The sequence below is a fragment of the Pelophylax lessonae genome, assembly GCF_965119305.1.
Source record: "Pelophylax lessonae genome assembly, chromosome: 8".
Lineage (NCBI taxonomy): Eukaryota > Metazoa > Chordata > Amphibia > Anura > Ranidae > Pelophylax > Pelophylax lessonae.
The window spans coordinates 80187623-80209543 of NC_138775.1; the positions used below are offsets into that span (position 1 = coordinate 80187623).

The 21921-nt window shown below is 43.6% G+C and overlaps 1 protein-coding gene across 2 annotated transcripts in view; it reads right to left on the reverse strand.

The window, feature by feature from the left end:
- The window catches only part of RAF1 (Raf-1 proto-oncogene, serine/threonine kinase), a 289683-nt gene that overhangs the window by 19303 nt on the left and 248459 nt on the right, over positions 1-21921 (reverse strand). For both annotated transcript variants that reach the window (XM_082266446.1, XM_082266447.1), the window contains 5 exons: positions 16599-16683; positions 12205-12381; positions 11295-11341; positions 4285-4403; positions 1915-2046 (listed from right to left, as the gene is read on the reverse strand). In XM_082266446.1, the coding sequence (XP_082122572.1) occupies positions 1915-2046; positions 4285-4403; positions 11295-11341; positions 12205-12381; positions 16599-16683 (560 nt within the window). The remainder of the gene's footprint in view (positions 1-1914; positions 2047-4284; positions 4404-11294; positions 11342-12204; positions 12382-16598; positions 16684-21921) is intronic.

Here is a 21921-nt window from a genome sequence, read left to right on the forward strand (position 1 = left end):
CTCGGATTGGGCGGGTGTGGAAAGTGGGGTCCCCCAGGGTTCTGTCCTGGGACCAATCCTGTTTAATTTATTCATAAATGATCTGGAGGAGGGGATATCGAGTACAATCTCAGTATTTGCAGATGATACTAAATTAGGCATGCCAATATCTTCTATGCAGGATGTGGAAACCTTACAAGCGGACCGGAACAAAATAACGGGGTGGGCAACTACATGGCAGATGAGATTTAATGTTTAAAAATGTAAAGTAATGCACTTGGGGGCCAGAAACCAGAAAGCAAGCTACTCACTAGGGGGGGAACCTCTGGGTGAGTCTAGGATGGAAAAGGACTTGGGGGTACTGGTAGACAACAGGCTTGGCAGTGGCATGCAATGCCAAGCCGCCGCAAGCAAAGCCAACAGAATATTGGGTTGTATAAAAAAGGGGATTCACTCCAGAAATAAAGAGATTATTCTCCCTCTCTACAAGACTCTGGTCCGGCCACATCTGGAGTATGCTGTCCAGTTCTGGGCACCGGTCCTCAGGAAGGATGTGCTGGAACTGGAGAAAGTCCAGAGAAGGGCAACAAAAATAATTAGGAGAAAGGAGGACATCAGCTATGAGGAAAGACTACAAGCACTGAACCTGAAGAGACGATTGAGGGGGGATATGATATCAATGTACAAATACTGTACTGGCGACCCGAGCAGAAGGAACAAACTATTCAGAGAAAGGAGATACAATAAGACACGTGGCCACTCACTAAAACTTGAGGAAAGGCGGTTTAACCTTAAAGTGCGCAAGGGGTTCTTCAATGTAAGAGCGGTAAGGATGTGGAATTCTCTTCCACAAGTCGTATCAGCAGGGAGCATTGATAGTTTCAAAAAACTATTAGATGGACACCTTAAAGACCACAACATACAGGGGTATACAATGTACGGTTAAAAGCAAACACACACACACACATCATAGGTTGAACTGGATGGACTGATGTCTTTTTTCAACCTCACTAACTATATAACTATGTAAGAGCATAAGCCCAATGGTCTTAAGACTTAAAGCTGTGTGTCAGTGAAAGAAAGAGAAAAGATGCTTGTGCTAACAGGGTCATATCATGGTTCACACTGTGCCATGTTTTATGCTGGCCATACACCATACTATGACTGTACAGCTTCCGTTAGAGTTCCCAAAACACTATAGTAGGTGAAAAAACGTATGCAATCTATTCAATTGGTATCAACTCAGGCAGTCACTTGCACTACGTAGTTGATGGTAGATCTAAAGGAGCTTGTACAATCAAACTGTATAGTGTATGGCCTGCCTCCGTGTCACCACACACCTTTTCCTTTTCAAATCAAATCATTCCAGTCCAGATAACAGCGACAGATAGTCACTTTTTTTGTAAAATTTAGATTGTAAAGGCTCAGTTTATTTTTTAAAAATATCAAACATGTCATACTAACCTACTCTGCAATGGTTTTGAACAGAGCAGCCCCGATCCTGCTCCCCTCAGGTCCTCCACTTGTGTTTTCTTGTGTTTTCGGTTATTCCACCCCCCCCCCTCCCCGAGTGCCCACCATAGCAAGCTTTTTGCTATGGGGCAGTTGTGTTGGCTCACTCCCAACCCAGCTGAGTGTGTCCATAAACAAACCCAGTGCAGCTTGGCCTCACCCTCCTGCTCCCTTATCACTGGCTCTGATTGACAGCAGTGGGAGCCAATGGATTTTGCTGCTGTCTTTGAGCCAATGAGGAGAGAGAGTGTGTTACTGCTCTTGTGCACAGCGATGGATTGAGATCGGGCTCAGGTAACTATAAGGAGGGGGAGGGGGGAGCTGCATGAAGGCGTTTTTTTTTTTTTTTTTAACCTTAAATGCAATCAGCCTTTGCAACCACTTTAACTCTAAAAACAATTTTGATTCGGTTTGTGGAACTACCTGATCTCTGTCTCTTATATGAGAGTAGGGTAGCTCTCCTGTCATTAACTCATACAGGACAATGCCATATGAATACACATCTGACTGGAAACTGAACGGGTTATTGTCTTGCAAGCGGATGACCTCTGGAGACTGTGGAGAAAAAAGGAAAATAGATCATTACCAGAGATAAATGCAAGCTAATAAACTATTACATGTTGCTGTAGTTACAGTTAATAATGGAAGTCTCTTGTGTCCAGGTTTGTTACTTGAGGATTACCTTTAAAGTTAAAACCAGAATATGCTGCTTGAGGTAGCATGTACAGCTCTAAGAACATAACTACCACTGAACTGCAAAGAAAATAAATCTGAAGCTTCCAGATAAAGATGCGAGTACATGAACTGCGAATGCATGAAGTGAAATCTATAGTAACCACTAATATATTATCTCAGCAAGATCTGTGATCAGTGAACCCCTACCTTAGCCTTAACACTTACTAGTCATACACTGTTTGATGTCTCTCGCTCAGTCTGGGGGCTGAATGGGAGAAAATCCTCAGATTACTCCACCCATGCAAACAGCGTGAATGCAGGAATCTGCACTGCTGGCTGCAGTATTCAACAGTTGCGGTAACTGCTCAGCCGATCATTTTCAACCTGGCTACTTTGATTTTTTTAAAGGAATTTTGGTGAGCTGGGTGGAGCCCACAGGGCCACCCATGTCTTGAATTTCGACTGATATGGCAGGAATCAGCCAAAAGCTATGTTTAGCTAGCTTAAAGCGGAGTTCCGGCATCAAAATCGATTTTGGGCCATCCGCTTGCTGAGGGCCACCTGAAAAAGAAATAGATGCTCCCAATTTTTTTTTTTTGGTCACTTACCTTGATATTGAAGAAAATATAGTCACCTTCCTTCCACTTCCTCCCTCTGCGGCTCTTCCGGTTTGCGATGACTCCTGGGAGCTGAACGTCATCGCTCCCATGAGTCAATGCGCCGGAAGCTGTGCAGGGATGCCGCGCCTGCACCAGAAGGGATGAGCAGGGCCGGTGCAGTGCATTGTGGGACTCCGACGTCACGGAACAGGCTGCTGAAGAGGACGCACTGGCTTCAGCTGCCCACACCTGAGATGGCAGCGCTGGAGAAGAACTTTACAGGTAAGTGCGACCCAGGACAGTTCAGAGGCTATCCATTGTGTAATGTACTAGCCCTGACTGTCCGGGGGGTATTTTTATCTAAATTTGACCCCCGAGGCCGGAACTCCGCTTTAACGCGGAGTTCCACCCAAAAGTGGAACATCCGCTCATTTGCTTCCTCCCCCCTCCAGTGCCATTTGCCACCTTCAGGGGGGAGGGGGGAACGGGTACCTGTTTTTGATAGGTACCCTTCCCCACTCCCTCAACGCCTCTGCGCTGTTATTTTGAAGTTTGGCCCCCTCCTCCTTCCACACCCCTGCCAAACCAATCCAAATGTGTAGCGCGCATGCAACGTAGGGATCGGCCCGTGAAGGGTTCCCTTACCGGCAATGGCGGTGGCAGCACCCGACAGACGATGGAAACATTGGCTGCGGTACGGACATTGCTGGACTCCGGGACAGATAAGTGTCCCAATATAAAAAGTCAGCAGCTCCAGTATGTGTAGCTGCTGACTTAATTTTTGGAGGGGGAGGCTGGAACACCGCTTTAATTCACATCCCCCTAAATTTCCATACTGACACAACCCATCGCAAACCCAAGGCAGGCAATAAACGGTGCGAATTTTACACGCACATGAACGCACATGCGCATTTTGCAGGGATTTACTCTCACTTCCTGTTTTGGCTATGGGAGAGGAAGTGAAGGTACATCTCCAATAGGACAGGGATAACAAAAAAAATTTATTATTTTTAAAGTAGAATTATAGGCAATGTAAATTATGCTAGAGAAAATTCTACTTTTCTAAAATATTAAATTTCAAAGCAAAGTCTGTTTTTAAATTGCGCTGAAAATATTGGGTCACTAATGTTAAATACTTTAGGCTAATACCCATATATAGGAAGTTATTGAAAGCTTTGTATATATTAGATGAAAAATTGCTGCACCCCCTAGAGTTTGCATGATTCATGTTATTCCAGAGTAGTGCCCACTGAACCTACCTGTACAGGCCATCCCTAACACTGAAAAAAAAGTCTCTTACATGTTCCAGAACAACAAGCAGATGTAAATATTAACATGTTTGGACTGCACTTTTGGCCAGAGATTAGGAGTTATTTTTATTCACTGACAGGTCACAAGCCAGATGACATGGCTGAGGTGATTGTGCACTTTAGACCTGAGCTGACCAAATCTGACTGTTAGCAAACAATAGAAAGATATTCTTTATAATCTCCTGTCTCACCAAAGCTTAGTATCTTACCATCCACAGGATTGATCCAGTTGGTTGCTCTACTTGCTGAGAACCGCTCCACCGGGACTTGACTGTGGCTAGGCCAAAATCACCAATTTTTACTGTTAGTCCTTCATGCAAAAATATATCTATACCATGGTATAGGAAAATAAAGCCAGACAGTCAAATGCATGACAACTTAAAAGACTATTCATTAATGCTTTCCAATTCCTGCTTTACTTGCTCACCATGGTTTATTTTCTCCATCAGCATTCCTAATAAAAAGTCAATCTGAAGACAAATGGTGTGCAAAAGCCCATAGCAGCCTCTGTTCTGCCTTTATCCTCAAAGCTGTATAGCTAAAACACCCCTAAAAAGCATAGTTTTCTTTCAGACAAAAGACACTATTTTGGGAACTGCAATTGTTATCCTTCAAGATAACTACTGACAGCCCAAACTTTGAAAACGATACTAACTTTTCAAACACTGTCTGTGCGTACTTGGCTGCTTCTGAACTCCTAGAACCTGTAAGAAGTACTTTTTCAAAGTGTATTTCATTTTTGCAAGGGGATGGTTTCCCAAATACATGGAAAAAATCCCTGTTAAAGTAGAACTTGAACTTTTTGTTTTAAATGGAGGAGGATTAGAACATGCTATCTGTGTCTTCGTCAAGAAGATCTACCCTCTCTAATCATAATGTATACTACCATCACCGAAAGTGAAAAAAAATTACCAATTGTCGCCAGAATAGGAAGAGAGTGGAAATCTTTCAGTGGGAACACCATTTCTGGTGACCCTGGTGAAATCTCCCCCAATAGGACACCCATGGTAAAAAACTCAAATGGGTAGGTAAGGCTCTTACTTATTCTATCCAAAATGGAAATGAGGAATTTTCACTAGCCTGTGAATTACAGTACAGGACACAGGCCAAATATTCATACACCATGGGTTATAGGGATGTATCTTTAGGTGATTGGACACTAGCAAAACTTCTGATGGCATGCCCGCTGGGATCGTTCTCTTTAACCCTACCTCACTCTGAGTCCTCAGTTTTGTAAAAAGCAATGGAGAGTAAACCAAGGAATGGAAGGGAGAATGGCCTGTGTCTTGTGGCATGCTCCAAGATATGGAGTTTACAGGCAAGTTGAAATTGCTCTCATCTTAATCATACAGTACAAGACACAGGCAGAATATTCATACACCATGGGAAGTCCCCAAGCAATGAATACATAGGGTAGGCAATGACGCAAATTCTGTGCCAGTGTCAGAAGACCTAACCTCTAGAGAGCCACTGCAAGAAACTTACAGCCAAAAGCTGAATCAGCAAAAGATTGGATGGCCACCAGGTAAAAAACTTTGATAAAATGCCGCAATGCCCATGAAACTCCCACCAATCTGGTGGAAAGGGTGTGTAAAAGTGCAGGAGATTTCTCTTTGAAAGCTCATGCAATCAGATTTCTGTTATCTGTTGTGCAATGGTGGACTTTGAAGTAGGGTGTCTCTTGCGAAGTAAAGAGAACAGGAAAAAGAAAGGGAAATTGTCCCTCTAAAGCTGTAGCCTTGAGGTATTGTTCTAATGTAGAGCGAATCCCTTTAGATGCTTAGGAGCAATATCCTCACTGAGGCAAACTGCTGGCACCACTTTCAGAAGAAAGGATGGCCTTGAGCGTAACGCAACTTGTCTTTGTGAAGTATGAGGAAGGCTCCTTAGAGGTAAAGGCCACCAGTTCAGAAAACGACAGGCCGACATGATAGTGACCAAAATGTTTGGCTACTTTGCAGGACACATCCTTTAGGGGGATATTCGTGATCGGTTTAAAGGGTGAATTCTGCAGGACATAGAGAACCAAGCTGAGATCCCAAGGCTTTATACGAGATACACCTTGAATAGAGTGGGAACTAAGCCAGAAGCCTGACCTTTAAGAGTACTTAAGGCCAATGTCTGCTTAAGACCAGATTGTAGGAAGGCCAGAATGTGAGGTACAGAATAATCACTGGGAATGAAGTGCCTTTGTTGACACCAGGCAAATAAGGTTTTCCAGGTACCAAAATATATATTCCTGAAGAGGCTTTTTTGCTTTTAGCAAGGTAGGAACCACAGACTCAGAAACCCCTCTATGCTTTAAAATCTGGGTTTCAAGGGCCATGCTTTCAAAGCCGGAGATCGAAAAGCAGTATGGGCCTTGAGATACAGTAGCAGACCTAGCCTGTTGAGAAGAGGCCAGGGGGGTCACCTACTAAAAGTCGAAATAGGTCTGTGTACCTGTTCTGAGCCAGTTTGGTGCAATTACAATCACGGATTTCTTCGATTGCTCCATTTCAGCAGATTAGGTAGTATTCACAACTGGAACAAAGGTGTAAACTAGCCTAAACTAAGAACCAGGAGAATATGAAGGCATCTGAGGCTAAATATAGAGAATCCCTGGTTCTGGCAACAGATAGTTTGTTGTTGAATCTGGAGGCTAGGATGTCCACATCTGAAATCCACCATTTTTGGCATTTCAAACTGAAGATCTCTGGATAAAGGGTCCATTTCTCTTGGTGCAGGTGGCCGAGACAATCCACTTTTTTTGCTGTCCACTCCTAGGATGTGGATCCTCCTTGATGATACACAAGCAACCGCGGTGTCATTGTCTGACTGAACACCTGATTGGGTGCCCATTTATAGGATGGGGGGGGGGGGGTCCAGTGCTGCAGGGCCAACCTGACTGCTCTGAGCTCCAAGATGCTGATGGGACGCTTGGCTTCCCTTCATTATCATGTTTCTTGGACTCTTAGGTATGGGAACAATCCTGCCTAGCCTATGAGAGTCAAAATAGGGAGTTCCTTGCTTGGCTGGACTTCAGCGATGGCAATTTGAGAGAAGAAGCCTGCTTGTTCCAGGCCAACAGGAAATTTTGCTGGAATCAGGCAAATGGTACTACTCAGAAGGAAGCTACCATTAAGCCTAGAACTCTCATGGATAATCTCAATGTGGGATTTCTATTGCATCCCAGTTCTCAAGCATGCGATTTTCTGTTAGAGAGTTTTACAAGTATTGCAAGGGAGGGGAAGGCTGTATGGCATATTTGTTCAAATGGTTACCCAGTGAAACGCCTGGAGCATCTGACTTGTCTTATGCACATTTTCCGATACCTACAAGGGAGAGGAGTGCTTCAGAAGGTCATCAAGATAGCCTGTGACTTTGATGGCCTTAGTTTTGAGAAGCAGAGGTGGTCAAGACCTTTTTAAACATTCAGAGTAGAAGATAGGCCCAAGGGCAATGCAAAAAATGTGATCTGGTTGTCTGCCAGTAAGAAGCAGAAAACGCTAATGAGGTAGGCGAGGAGGAACATGTAGATTGGCATCTTGGATGTAATCAGATATAACGCATTCCCCTTCCTGTCAGTGAGGAATTTACTGACCTTGCGGATTGCATACAAAATTATCAGATTTGACAGAATTTATTGAGGGATTTTAAATCCAGAATAGAACGAATACACCCACTCGACTTTGGTACTGTAAACATGGTTGAATAAAACCCTTTGAACCCGTCTTGTGGCAGTACTGTTACGAATCCTTGGGACAAGAGGTGGTTCAGGGCATTTTGTACATCCAACTGTCCTTGGGCAGTTTTTGGTTGATCTGAAAGATGAAAGCAGTAAGGTGGTAGAGTTTTGAACTCCATTTTGTATTCTTTGGAAAACCCTGATTGAAACCACAGGTCTGGGACGTCTGTGACCCAGAGAGGCAAACTGTAACAGATGTAATACTCTTAGGAGTGAGGACGTCCCTTCACTGTGAAGAGGGTACTGGGAAGGCTTGATAGCCTTGGTGGGCCAAGCCTATCGCTGAAAGGAATGCCTAAACATAGAATTTGACATTGAAGCCTGGTTAGAGCAGTCAGGTGCTCTGCATTATAAGGAGCTAGGTTTTGTGACCTTTCACTGTAGAAGCAAAACCTTCCCACCTGTGACCTCTTTGATAAATTGGTCAAGTGTCTCACTAAACAAATGTCTTCCTTGGAAAAACATATGCGTAAGGCGCCTTTAGCAATCAGGTTCAACTATTAAAGCTTTAAGCCATAAGATTCTGTGCATGCAGTTTAGAGCCATTGTGGACATTTTTGTTCTCATGACATGTTCTAGGGCAGTGATGGCGAACCTCGGCACCCCAGATGTTTTGGAACTATATTTCCCAAGATGCAAAACTACACTGCAGAGTGCATGAGCATAATGGGAAATGTAGTTCAAAAACATCTGGGGTGCCACGGTTCGCCATCACGGTTTTAGGGCATCTCCACAGAAAAAGTAGAGCAGAAGGAAACTGCTGTTTAAACAGTACAATCTCAAAATACAGGTTCATATTGATTGTTCATTGTCTTAGTCCAGCTAGCTGCAGTATGACATGCCAAAGCTGCAGCAAGAGCCTGCAAGATTAAAGAGAGCTTTGAGGAGTCTCTCAAACTTTCTATCTGCAGCATCTATGAAAGAAGTACCCTCTTCAATAGAAACAGTAAGAGGTTTGTTTAGGACAGATAGTAGGATCAACTACAGGAATAGCGCACTTTTGTTTAGCCTTTTTCCACTGGAAAAATTATTTAGCAGGCCGTGAAAATTCTTTCATTAGTGACCCAATCATTATAATGTTTTGCAGGGATTTGTAGGTTTCTTTGTACACAAAAGTGACATAGCGAGATGGAGGAGAGTCCACTTGCACAATGCCAAGGGCAAAGGCAACTAATGAGCTTTTCAACCTACCAACAAGCATGTTGCATAAAGTTCTCTCTTCAATATATTGACAATCTAGGGAAGAAAAATCGTCCACGGCTTCCTCTAATACTACCTCAATATCCCCTTCATAACCCTTATGTGTCTGCATATTCTAGGACTGGCATTTTAGGATCCAACTTCAGTTGAGAAACAGAAGTCGGAGAAGAGGTGTGGAGTTTTTGGGCCCTGAACAAAGATGGCTATATATTAAAGACCATAATCCTTTCAAATGGATTGTGACAGAGTTAGAGAATTCTGCTTTAGTCAAATAGGTTGCTTGTTGCGTGCCTGAAAGAGCTATAATCAGATACTGGGACCGCTGTTAGAATCCTTTCTTAATCCAGTGCAAGGGATGCATTTTCATTGAGATTGAGTGTTGTGTGGGCCTTCGACAGTGCAAATGTTCACCTAAGATTTTGCACTGACTCGCTTTCGCCTGGTCTCGACCATATCTACAACTGAAGGTTTTCCCCTGTGGGCTACTCATGGAATAGGGTCAATCTACCCAAGAGTAGACTGTCCTGTAACAGATCCTCATGGTGAAATGCCAGGAGGAAGCGAGAGTACTCTATAAAGGGCTCTAGGCAGAAGTGGCTGTAAAGTGTGCGACCAGTTGTGTGGTCAACACCTGGTAATCCACCCAAGATTAAGCTAGGAGTGGTTGAATTTTAGTGCCAAGTTTGAAAAGTTTGCACTGTGAAGTGAATACATTCCAAATAATAGGCCAATTTTTACATTAGCAGTCAGAGATACAGGGTAAACTTATCTCACCTGTCCAGGACACTGTCCAGGCTTTGCCTGCCACAGTCCGCATACCCATGAAGGGGCTTTCAGGGACTGAGTTCCAAAGTGATGGATCATGGCCCTGAACCTGTATGGCACCCTGCGGCTAACTGAACACTGTGCACCAAGTGCCAGTGTAAGCACCCATGCAGGATCCTGTGCCCGAAGGAACATTACCAGCTGTCTCCACAGCGTGGGGTCCCAAGTACGGCTCCCAAGGTTTACTGAGGTTGCACCGATCCATATGCACTGCTTCTATGCTGGCATTTAAAGACAGTGAGGGTTTGATCGAAGAACTGAAAGATAAACTAAGAAAGAAAAATAAAAAACTAGTTAACCTCTTGGCACCGAATATGCAGCCTCTCAGCAAGTGGGCTTTGGCGCAGAGCGCGCTCCCAGCACAGTTACCAGCGGATAATGGAAAGCGCCCGATCACTTCTTGTGATCGGGAGCTTTACTAACTTGTGACCGCTAGGACAGCCAATCACGGGGGTCACTTGACCATAAGCCCCACCTCCCGGCATTCTAAACCCCTTAAAGGGTCGGCAGGCACCGGCTCTAAGGGATTAAGCTAAGGGTGATTTTCTTTGTGAAGGAGAAAAGGTTCATCTTCAGACACTAGCACAGAACTGAGGACTCCCCAGAGTGGGGTTTGGCTGTAGGGGAAACATGTCCTCTAAAGCTTTAACAGTGTCAAATCACCTGAAGGTACACATTTATAAACCATGGTGTATGAATATTCTGCCTGGGTCCTGTACGATAAAGGTAAAAAGTTTGCCTTTAGTTCTACTTTAATGAACACAAGATCTTTTCCTGACAAGTAGGCAGAAACAAGTTTGTGTGCAGTAAAGAAGGGCTTCTAATATCACCCTAAGGTTTTTAGTGTACAAACTGGACATGGCAACCAATAGAATCTGATAAAATGAGTGGGGCTTGAAAGATCCTGGAAAGAGGGAAAAAAAAGTGCTGTACTAAAAGCTAACAGATCCTGACTACCCGGAAAAGGCATCTCAGGTTGAAAATAACAAAAGGGAGAGACTAAAAAAAGGTATTAAAAAGGGATCTTGGATTGTGATCACATGTGGGGCCCTGCAAAGCTGCTCCAATTTTAAATGTGACAGCAGTTGCAGGGGGGGGGGAGAACCCCTTTCTGTTGTCACAGGGGAATAGCTGGCTCAAGGGTGAGCTGGAACATGTTACACCCTAAATACAGGTGTAACATGCAACGTGTGCCAAGGGTACATTTAAAGTTTAGGAGTGGCAAGTTAAAAATAAACATGTAGCAGTCTGATTCAATTGGCTATGTACTATTAATCATTAAATGTCATCATCGTTCTTTGCATCATTTTAATGAAGAAGCCTGAACCATCCCAACGCTGCCTGCTTGTTATAGCCTGGCACATCTAATGGATTCATTGCATTAATCCTACGCTTATAGTTGTGCATAAAGGAGCCCTGCGCCCATCTTAACTGACAATTGCTTTCTTATGACCCAGAAAAGGATACTGTTTGATTTCATGTCTCTGTGGATGATGTTCTTTGCATGTAAATAGCTGAAAAAAAAGAACAAAGATGTTAGACATCAAAGAAAGAAAACAAAGGAATAACTTGGCTGGTCCTCCAAAAACTGGTTAAAGGGTGTTCAAGCCAATGCATAGACTGGATTGTGTTTTTTTTTTATCTACTTCTCTGGATCATCGTGCTACAAGGACACAAGTTGCAACAAGTCCCCTGACTACTGGCACACACATCGCAAAGCTGACATTTAGCTCGTAATCAGTAAATATCCTGCTTGGCAGCATACATCACGAGTTGTCAAGCAAGAATATTGAGAATTGTATTTACCCAAAAGTCAGAGATCCTTAATCATCGTCTAACAAGTAGAACAACATGGACCAAAAGAAATAAGAGGCATACAAGTCACACTCATGGTTTATCACAGTACATTACATAAAGGACATTCACACGTGCATTTTAGTTTTAGGAATTGAGGTTGTTACAGAGGAGTAATGTAAAGTAACGTATAGAAATTAGCTCAACCCCAAAGCTTCGCTGGAAAGTGTGCAAATGGTGGAGAAAGGCCAAGTATACGTTTCTCCTCGGTCTCTACCCCAATTGAGATTTCCTCATGTCTGTCTTGGTGGTAGGTGGTCATCAGAACAGGAGCTAAGGGGGCAACCTCTCCAAGGAGCACACAGGTTAGGAGCTCAGATAATTTTGAGTGAGGGTCCATACTTTATCTTTGTCCTGTGGCAGTGTAGCATTACATGTATTTCCAAATGCATGCAAAAAATCTTTTGTTTTTAACCCAACTGTTGGAACAGTTGTTCCAAATCATCACGCTCACACATGTAAACAGTTCAAAGAAAGTGGCAACTCACTCCACCCCCAAAACAGAAAAAAAAATATCACTCACTCCATTCCCTGTGCCGTTTGCCTGGCAATATCGATCAGCTGGAACATCTGGAATTTGGTCTCCTGTACATGCAGATGTTTGTAGAGGCTGCTTCCTTCACACCACTGGGTAACAATTGCCAGGTTGTCTTTAGTCATGTAGCCCATAAAAAGCAGAATGTTGACGTGCCGTGTCTTTCTGTGAAGGGAAATTAAATAGCTAGGTAACAACTTTAAGTGAACTGAGGTGTCTGACAAATAAATAATTCTAAAATGAATCGTGGGCCCAGTCTGGTTTCCTGTAGTGTGCCATCGGTATCTACACAAGACATAAATGAACTGTTTAAATCTTTCAGCAGTTGAGAACTAGTTTGCAGGTAAGGTCTTCTGACTTTACTCTGACATTCCTGAGCTGCATACACGTTTTACCTCCGACAGTTCTTAAGCCTGTGGGTCAGCATTAATGCCAGCAAAACAGCATAAGGAGGTCAGCAATGAAGGCCAGCCCGAGGGAAAGATTTACCTTAAGCATATCTAAATCCAAAAGCAAATCTAATTTATATTGCAGTCTTTTAGTCTTCTATGGGGTGGCGGCATTCAGTTATCTTTTTTCAGGCTTTTATACTTTATTTTACCACTTTCTGCTCTTAAGGTGGCTATGCACATTCCTCCATTGTATCTATAGAGGCAACCATTGTTCTCACCCAGGCTGGACTTTAAAAATCTCCTTTGTTCATCTCCATTACATGAGAAAGAAGAAATCCATTTACTTTAGGGTGACAGATTAAGTTTATCTCACAGGAAGTAACAAAGACACTATTTCTGGCAAATACGGGTATTATCTGTAATTTCTGAAAATGTTCTTAGTCAAAATTGAAAATAATGAAGACACCAAAAGCACTGGTAAACTAGAATGTGTTACATTTTTGTTCTTGAGTTTTTTTTTTAATATAACAGATTAGGTTGTTTGGCGTAAACCGATGCCATAAATGTCCCAAAAAGGGTACAAAATAGTACAGAGCCTTGGGGGCACTGTCCACATACTCAGTTTGGTATGTATTTCTAGAGAGTTGTTTTTTTTTTTGGGGGGGGGGGGGGGCAGGGGATACATGTGATCAGCACAGGGTAATCAGTACTGTCCAGATAGAGTGTCAGGAGTCATGCAGCCTTATAGGACAGTAAGAGGAGAATGAAAACTCCTCCAACAAGCTTTAACCAGTGCTCGGCCGGACACTGATAGAAGTCACAAGACTGCTATATACTGATGATGAGAAATGGTATTTAGCAGATATATATATATATATATATGTATATATATAAAAATAAAAGCATTTCCATGTTCGGTGTACTGTGGAAGACCTTCAGGACAGGTGGACTTCCTAGATTTGAGAAGGTTACGGAAGAGATTTCAGAGGCCCCCTATCCCTCAAAACCGCAGATTCAACAGCGAAGCAGGAAACAAAAAGACAGAGCACACACCGCCCTAGTGTAACACCATTTATTATAAGTAGTAGTTGAAGCCATAAAAACAGGTACTCACAAACAAATATGATGTCATACATGGAAATTTGTCCCCCGATCTAATGTATACAGAGCGCTCACCTCGGCTGTACGTCTCACACTGATCAGATGGTAACATCCGGCTAAGCCTACCGCCTCAGGATGACTCAGTGTGGTGCGCCTGCGCATGGTCCAGCCGCCGCTGCACACTCTGCAAGAGCCATATGCAGTGGCCATCCGGGGAACCTGGAGATGCGGCTACGCAGAGGAGAGATCCCCGATCGGGACCCAAGAAATTACACTAATGGGGTTGCTAAGGACAACGCGTTCCGGAGGCGTGGCCTCCTTCAGAGACCTCGAGAAGGAGGCCACGCCTCTGAAACGCATGGTCAGGTCTCCTTCAGAGACCTGAAGGAGGCCATGCCTCCGAAACGCGTTCTCATTAGCAACCCCATTAGTGCCATTTCTTGGGTCCCGATCGGGGATCTCTCCTCTGCGTAGCCGCATCACCAGGTTCCCTGAGTGGCCACTGCATCCGGCTCTTGCAGAGTGTGCGGCGACGGCTGGACCATGCGCAGGCGCATCACACTGAGTCATCCTGAGGCGGTAGGCTTAGCCGGATGTTACGATCCAATCAGTGCGGGACGTACTTCTGATCCGTCGAGGCGAGCGCTCTGTATACATTAGATCGGGGGACAAATTTCCATGCATGACATCATATTTGTGAGTACCTGTTTTTTTTGGCTTCAACTACTTATAATAAATGGTGTTACACTAGGGCAGTGTGCGCTCTGTCTTTTTGTTTCCTGCTTAGTTTTTTTGCCTCACATCCCATGGAGGGTTAGGAGAGCTGCCACGCTTCATTTTGTGTGTTTCACCACTGTCCATATTACAAGGTTCCCCAGCTTGAGAACTGATCTCCAGGATCTGCGCAGGGACTGGTAATGTGTTTTTTTCTTATAGATTCAACAGTTATGTTGTCAAAGCCTGCGACCTAGCAGCAGGATAAAACTCTGGTTCTTGAGGTCTGGAAGCTCCCATGGAGCTTCTGCTAAGTGTCTGAGAATGTCAGAAGTTCTTCAGGCCACTTCCCTGAAATGAGGATCCCCATCACTCCCCTCCATCTCAATTCTTTAAAGCAGACTAGAAAGTATCTGAAAGGGCGGTAAGACATAGATTAAACTAAACTTATTCCATAGAGTCACCAGAGCGTCTAATGCAAATGCCAGAGGGTATCTGGACTTTGCAACAATTCTATTTGAATCTGGTTGCTGCGGTTAAACATGGATGCCAGGAGGTCCACAAACAGTGTCCCCTACCTGTAACAAAGGTCCAGAAAACACTGCGAGAGAAGGCCCGTTCCCCAGGAATCTGCCTACCACTTTTCCACACTTAAGATGTGGATGGTGGACAGGGCTAGAACGTGAGGTTCTGCCCAAGAGAGGAGTAGATCCGCTTCCATTATGGACAACACAGCTCCTTGTGACCCCTTCATGATTGATCTAAGCTGTGGCATTGTCCGACTGGAATCTTGTCAGGAGAGCTCGCAGGAGGGAAGTCCAGTGATTAACAACCAAATCAACTCTAGTTCCAGAATGTTAGTGAAAATATGAGCTTCCTCTGACGACCACATCCCCTGCACCACCAGTGTGTTCAAGAATGCCCCCCCCCCCCCCCAACACATCAGGCTGGTGTATGGGACAGCCCAAAAACAGCCACAGTCTGTCCCATGCTGCCAACATTTTCAGCTGAAACAGCCTAGAATGAATTTGAGCATATGGTGTGGCCTCAAAGGAGGCAATTATGAGACCATACAAGTCAAGGATGTCTTTTAAGCCCTTATGTTCTTGGCATGAGCTTGGAGGGGTAGAAGTTTTGTCCCAGGGCAGGAAGGTCCTAAAAAGGGCTGTGTCTAGTCATCCAGTGAGGATTTCCTCAGATTGGGGCTTTCAACCAAAACTCTGGCAGATGTCCATCAGGGACAGTGGATATGGATCGTACAGCAGAAGATCGTCCAGGTACAGCCACAACCTAAATCCCTTGAGGGAAGCAGAGCCAACACTGAGGCAAGCACAAATAGGCCAAAGGGTGGTTGACAAATTGGTAGTGCAGGTTGCCAAACAGAGAACATTGATGCTGCAGAAAATGGGATGTGCAGTTAGGAATTTGTCTACATAGGCCAGAAAATACCCCAGGAGGAGGGCAAATTACCAGCCTTGCATTCTTAATGTGCAATTTCTGTACCTACAGGAATATAGGGAGGTTAGCCCCTTTTTGGCTTTGCCCTGCTGGATGGGCATACTCATGCAGGGGTCTTCAAAGTCGAGGGTCTATGCTAAGCAGGCTATGGCTCTGGACCTGTGGCTAACTCCATGCATTACAATACATGACAAGGAGAGCTGCTACAGTAATATAGGTCAGACATGTCTTCATTGCATTGGGAGTCTGGGTACAGTCCCACGAAGCACTGCCAAGGAGTTAACTGATTAGGAAGCTGTAGTAAATAGCTGCAGTGGCTATGGTGCAGTCAATTTGATAGAAAATTAATCCAAAAAAAAAAAAAAAAAAATCTAGAAAAAAAAAAATAAAAATAAAAACTGTTTGAGGAGATCAGGTAAGCTTCTCTTAGCAGACAGAGAAGTCCACAGCCTAAGGACACAAGCAAAAACTGAGGCAAGCTGGGAGTTGGATGGGCTATATGGGAGAATGTTCCAGCAGCACAGTGTGCAATCACCTAATGGAAGCTGCAAATAACCCAGCTGTAAAGACTAGCAAGAAGCAAGTGTCCTGTACGATCAGAAAAGAACATTTGGAAAATTCTCCTGAGGTTCCCTAAGGTTCTATTGTCATTGGGACTATGGGAGAATCGTGGCCACGAGTTGAAGGTGCTCTAATTTTACAATGTAATGCACCCACCTGAGAACTGCAACTTCATTTCTAAAGGCCTGGAACTGTTCTGGAGTTGGATCGGTAACTTTAAGAATCTTCACTGCTACATCACCTGAGAGAAAACAGAGAAAATAGAGTTTGAGAGAAGCAGTAAGGCATGACCACTGTACAGAACTGCTAAGCAGGAAGCAAATCATACATATCTAATCAGCAACTATAGCAGTCACTAACACTTTTTAAAACCAAACTACATTCTAAACACAGGTATAACACACAGATATAGAAGACACAAATTAACGCCATTTTGTATTTATTAATGTAAATGTCAAATACAAATAGTACCTGAGTTTGACCCAGTCTAAGAGAGATAAAATAGGGTATTGACGTATAAAAATGATGGATACAAAGCTGGTTCACACCACAAAAACACTCTAGATCCTTTCAGGATACGTTTCTGCATGTGTTTTTAACAGGATCCGGTGCATTTTTGAAGCATTTCAGATGCTTTTTTTTTTTTTCACTTTACTGGGATCCTGTGCATTTTTGATGGGTTCCAGTGTATTCCAGTGCTTTTTTGATGCATTTTGTAAAGTTCCAGTACAGTCTAGTGCAGGAAAAATGCAGCATGTTCTACTTTTTTTTATCACTGAACTCCCTGGAACTGACTGCACTGGTGTGAACTATGCCATTTGAAACCATAACCTACTTTCCATTCATTTTTGATGCAGAAAAAAAAAAACACACTGTTATGTGAACTGGTCTTTAGGAATCAGAGGAAAGCTGGAATAGCTGCCCACAACTGCCAAACAGGTTTCACCTTTCATTCACTGGGAGAACATGTGACTGAGTTTGGCAAGTCTAATTTTCTCATGCACCACAGCAGCGAACTAGAAAATCTAGGCATTTCTGTATACATCCCACTACTGGTATTTCTTCAAAATATTCAAACTTTCAGAAGCTCCTTCATAGCGGTCTGTGGCTTCCACACAAATTTGTTGCATCTGTAAACGTATGGAAATTGAGGTGTGTTCCAATCATGATTTTCCAATTCTGATTTTAGACATAGTATTTAAAAGGTACATTCACTTCGCTACCTAGCTGAGTACCATTGATTTGTATGTTTTTCTATAAAACACAAAATAAAAGGACAACGCAAGTATATTCCACAAAGGTCAGACTGTCCTGCCACATGTTCTGCCAATGTAAAGCTCACTGCCCTTCAGTAAGAGGTAAATGACGCATAGAGATATCTGCAGCCTGCTATTATCCAGAGAGACTTTACGGTCACATCCCAGTATTTTCTGAAAATTACAAGGCAAAGTAGAGCACAAGACTTCTGCCTTCATAATTATAAGTGCCCAGTTCTCTTTATGAAGGTCACAATTTGTATCCTTAAAACTCCATATATGTACGCTTCGCTTCTGCCAATAGCCTCATGAATGAACTCCTAAGAACTTGTTGATCACCCATTGTCCCAACTGTGAGGTTGTGAGAAAAGATGAAGGACGTGTGTCCTGGAAAGGATGGACACTACTCAGAATTCTTGTGTTCTGGGTTCTCGTCCCTTGGTGCATACAGCCCTAAACCTTATTGACACCTGGTACAATGTCCACCCACCACATTTTTCAGCCTTTCATGGAGTTTTATAAGAATGTGCATTCTGTATGCACCAAATTGCCAGAATCAGAGACACAAGGGCTAAACGCCTAGGGTGCTGGAGGCCTTAATGCAGAAATGTATACCCTATGTAAAAAGGTTTATTTTTTCTCCTTTAACAAATTTAGATTTTTACATTTCAGATTTTTATTCCAACACAATGAATGGGAACACAAGAAAAATGTGCCTTTTCAATCATTTAACAAAAATATCATTAGATGTAATGCTGTGCTACATAAAATTAACTGTGTATAAGTTACACAGTGACACTTTCTTTCACAATATACACACACACGTACTGTATATGTAAATAATTATATAAATGGTGATCCTTGCACTTGTATCACAGTAACCTCCTAGGTGCTTACTAAGAAGATAGCGGGCCCTCGCAGGGATTTTAAAAAGGATATCATGTATAATTAAACTTTATTCTGCAATAGACTTTTCGGAGGGGCACAGCCCACTATATGCAATAAAACACTGTTGCTCCACAGGGTTAATGTGAACTTAAGAGCAGCCAGCAGGTTCGCCTCATTTTCAAGGCGGAATATGCATGATGTAATTCCCACTTCTAAGGCAACACCCAAAATTACAGTCATCTGCCAAAACTTCATGCTTCTCTCTGTTTCTGAAGAAAGACAGTGGATTTACTGCCAAGAGTCTAAACTAATTTTCTCACATGATGACAAACTATCAAAAAAATGATTACGTTTATGATAAAAATATAACAATAGTTTATCACCCAGCAGGTATAGAAACTCATGCTCCAAATTAACACAAACTTGTATGTGATGTATACTAGCACACAATATAAAAACATGCAGACTTCCGTGATAATATCAAATAGAGAAACAACCACAACTCTGAAGGAATCATTGATCTAATCGTTTTCATGTATTTGTGTATGCTGGTAAAACTTCAGTTCACAAGGATGACTATGAACATCAGGAAAGATCAATGGACCTTATGGAGTCATAAATAATGCAGAAGAAAACTTCAAATATTATTAGTAGTTAAAATATTGTTCCAAAATTACATTTTACTGCAGCTCCCAATTTGACATACGTGCAGGTCCCTGAATGCATTTGGGAACACACCCACCTACACAGCTGTCAAGCCCGTTTGAACAAGGCCTAAAGGGATATGGCTGAATCTCACACCAGAAAAACCACCCCCCCCCTTTTTTTTTTTTTTTTAATATGTTTTTTTATAAAGTATACCTTATTCTATGTCACGCTTGATTTAGAAGAAATACCCATTTTGAAAATGTTAATATTTCCTAACTTTTTTGGAGGTGATACCAAACTCCACGCAAAAACAGTAATCCGGAGATAGATTTGTAGTAGTGTTATGAAATGAGAAGGGGGATCAGATTATAAAAACTGCAGAGTGTAAACGTTTATTTGTAAAAATAGAATTTTTGTAAGAACTTACTGTAAAATTATTTTCCCTGAGTCCTTTGACAGTCGCTGCCCACTCATACAATCTGCACGTCTGGGTATTAGCCTTCTCCACAGGAGTAAGCTAGGAGAAGATTTTGTTAGAATATTCACAAAAACTTAGTATAGACACACCTACAGGGGGCTGCCCCTGTGGTCAATACCCCCAGCTAGCTTCATTCCCAATTCAGTTTGGTAGCAAGCAGTATAGAGATCCACGAACCCCAAAAGGGGGGCGAGGGAGGCGATTGTCAGAGGACTCAGAAAATAATTTTACGGTAAGTTCTTACAAAAATTCTATTTTCCCTTACGTCCTCTGACAGTCGCCGCCCACTCATACAATCTGCAAGTCTGGGACGTCCCAAAGCAGTGTAGATGTGAGGGGTGGGAAAACGTAACTGTCAAGAAAGGCAACGCAGCACCCAGGTCAGAGAAAAGAACCTTTTCTGAACCAGAAAGGTAAACATTGGGCAACAAGAAAGCTCAACAGGAGCGAAAGCCCAGGAAAACAAAACCAAAAAAGGTAAAAGCCCCAACAGGAGGAGACAGGCCAAAACTACCCTGTCTCCCCTAAGGCACTGCCGCACTCAAAACTTTGCAGCCAAAAGAGGCATCCGCTGATGCCAAGACATCAATTTTGTAAAATTTTGTAAAGGTATGCACGGACGACCAGGTTGCCGCTTTGCACACCTGAGTCACCAATGCCTGATGGCGGAAGGCCCAAGACGCACTAATCGCTTTGGTAGAGTGCGCTGTGACAGGGAAAGGAGTAACCTCATCCCTAATTGAATAGGCCTGCACAATCGTCTGCCTGATCCATTTTGAAATGGTTGCCGCAGACGCAGCCGTACCCTTCCGAGGTCCCTCAGGAAGGACAAAGACAATCCGACTTTCTGAAGGATTCAGTAGACGACAGGTAAACTCTGATCGCCCGCACCACATCCAAGGAATGCAAGGCAAACTCCTTAGGATGCTTAGGCTTCGCACACAGCGAAGGTAAGACAATGTCCTCGTTGAGATGGAAGTGCGAAACCATCTTCGGAAGAAAGGACTGATGAGGTCGCAAGACCACTTTATCCCTATGAACAACCAGATAGGGGAAGCGGCAAGACAGGGCCGCCAACTCAGACACTCTGCGAGCAGATGTGATCGCCACCAGAAAGGCAACTTTCCGTGACAGCACCAGCAGAGGAATCTCCCGGATGTTCTCAAAGGGAGGACATTGCAAAACGGACAGAACCCAATTCAGGTCCCAAGGAGGCAAGGCTGCCCTCCTAGGCCGATTGCGGCCCCCACACACCATGTACTGTTCCCCAAATAGTTGCACAAGCACCTCAGGGACATAGGAAACCCCCGCAACCCCCCATACAGCGGTGGAACCGCCACAGCGCCCCCGCAGGGACCGGGAAGGAACACACAGGGACCGCACCTACAGACATGAGGGGGACATCACAGAACCCATACCGAACTGCCATCCCCATAAAACAGAGGACCCACATACACACCCCGACAGACAATGCCAGAGGGGTAGCATGGTACTCACCGGTCCAGCGAAAACATGGGTACCGCTCTGCGACAGGAAGCCTCCCACTCTGAGCAGGGGGGGGGCCATCAGCCGAAGGGGACGCTAGCAATACGCGGGCGTACCGGAGTTGAGACATCCCGGCGAAGATAGCAACTTCGCAGGCTCGACCCTGAGGACAGGGACATAGTCGTTTGCGAGGCCTGGGCGTACCAATAACCTGCTAACGCTCTATGGCAGGCTGGGATTCCGTAAGGCTCTAGAATAACCAGTGCAATTCCCAGCTCCGCAATTCTGTAGTCTTCCCAAGTCCGACTAACTAAGCGCAGGAACAAATAAAAAGCTATCTTTTAAAAGAAAAAATACTTTTCTAGAGAGAAAAAATAAAAAGAAGAAAAAGGCTAATACCGCAGCCCCAGCCAGGGAAAAGCCAGCCTACTCCTAAGTTAGGCAGCAGCAAACTGAATTGGGAATGAAGCTAGCTGGGGGTATTGACCAGACCATAGGGACAGCCCCCTGTAGGTGTGTCTATACAAAGTTTTTGTGAATATTCTAACAAAATCTTCTGCCTAGCTTACGCCTGTGGAGAAGGCCAATACCCAGACGTGCAGATTGTATGAGTGGGCGGCGACTGTCAGGAGGACGTAAGAGAAATATTTTTTATAAATATTTGTAGAAGTTATACAAAACTTCTAAACTTTAAAAAAATATACATACTAAAACTGACCAAAGA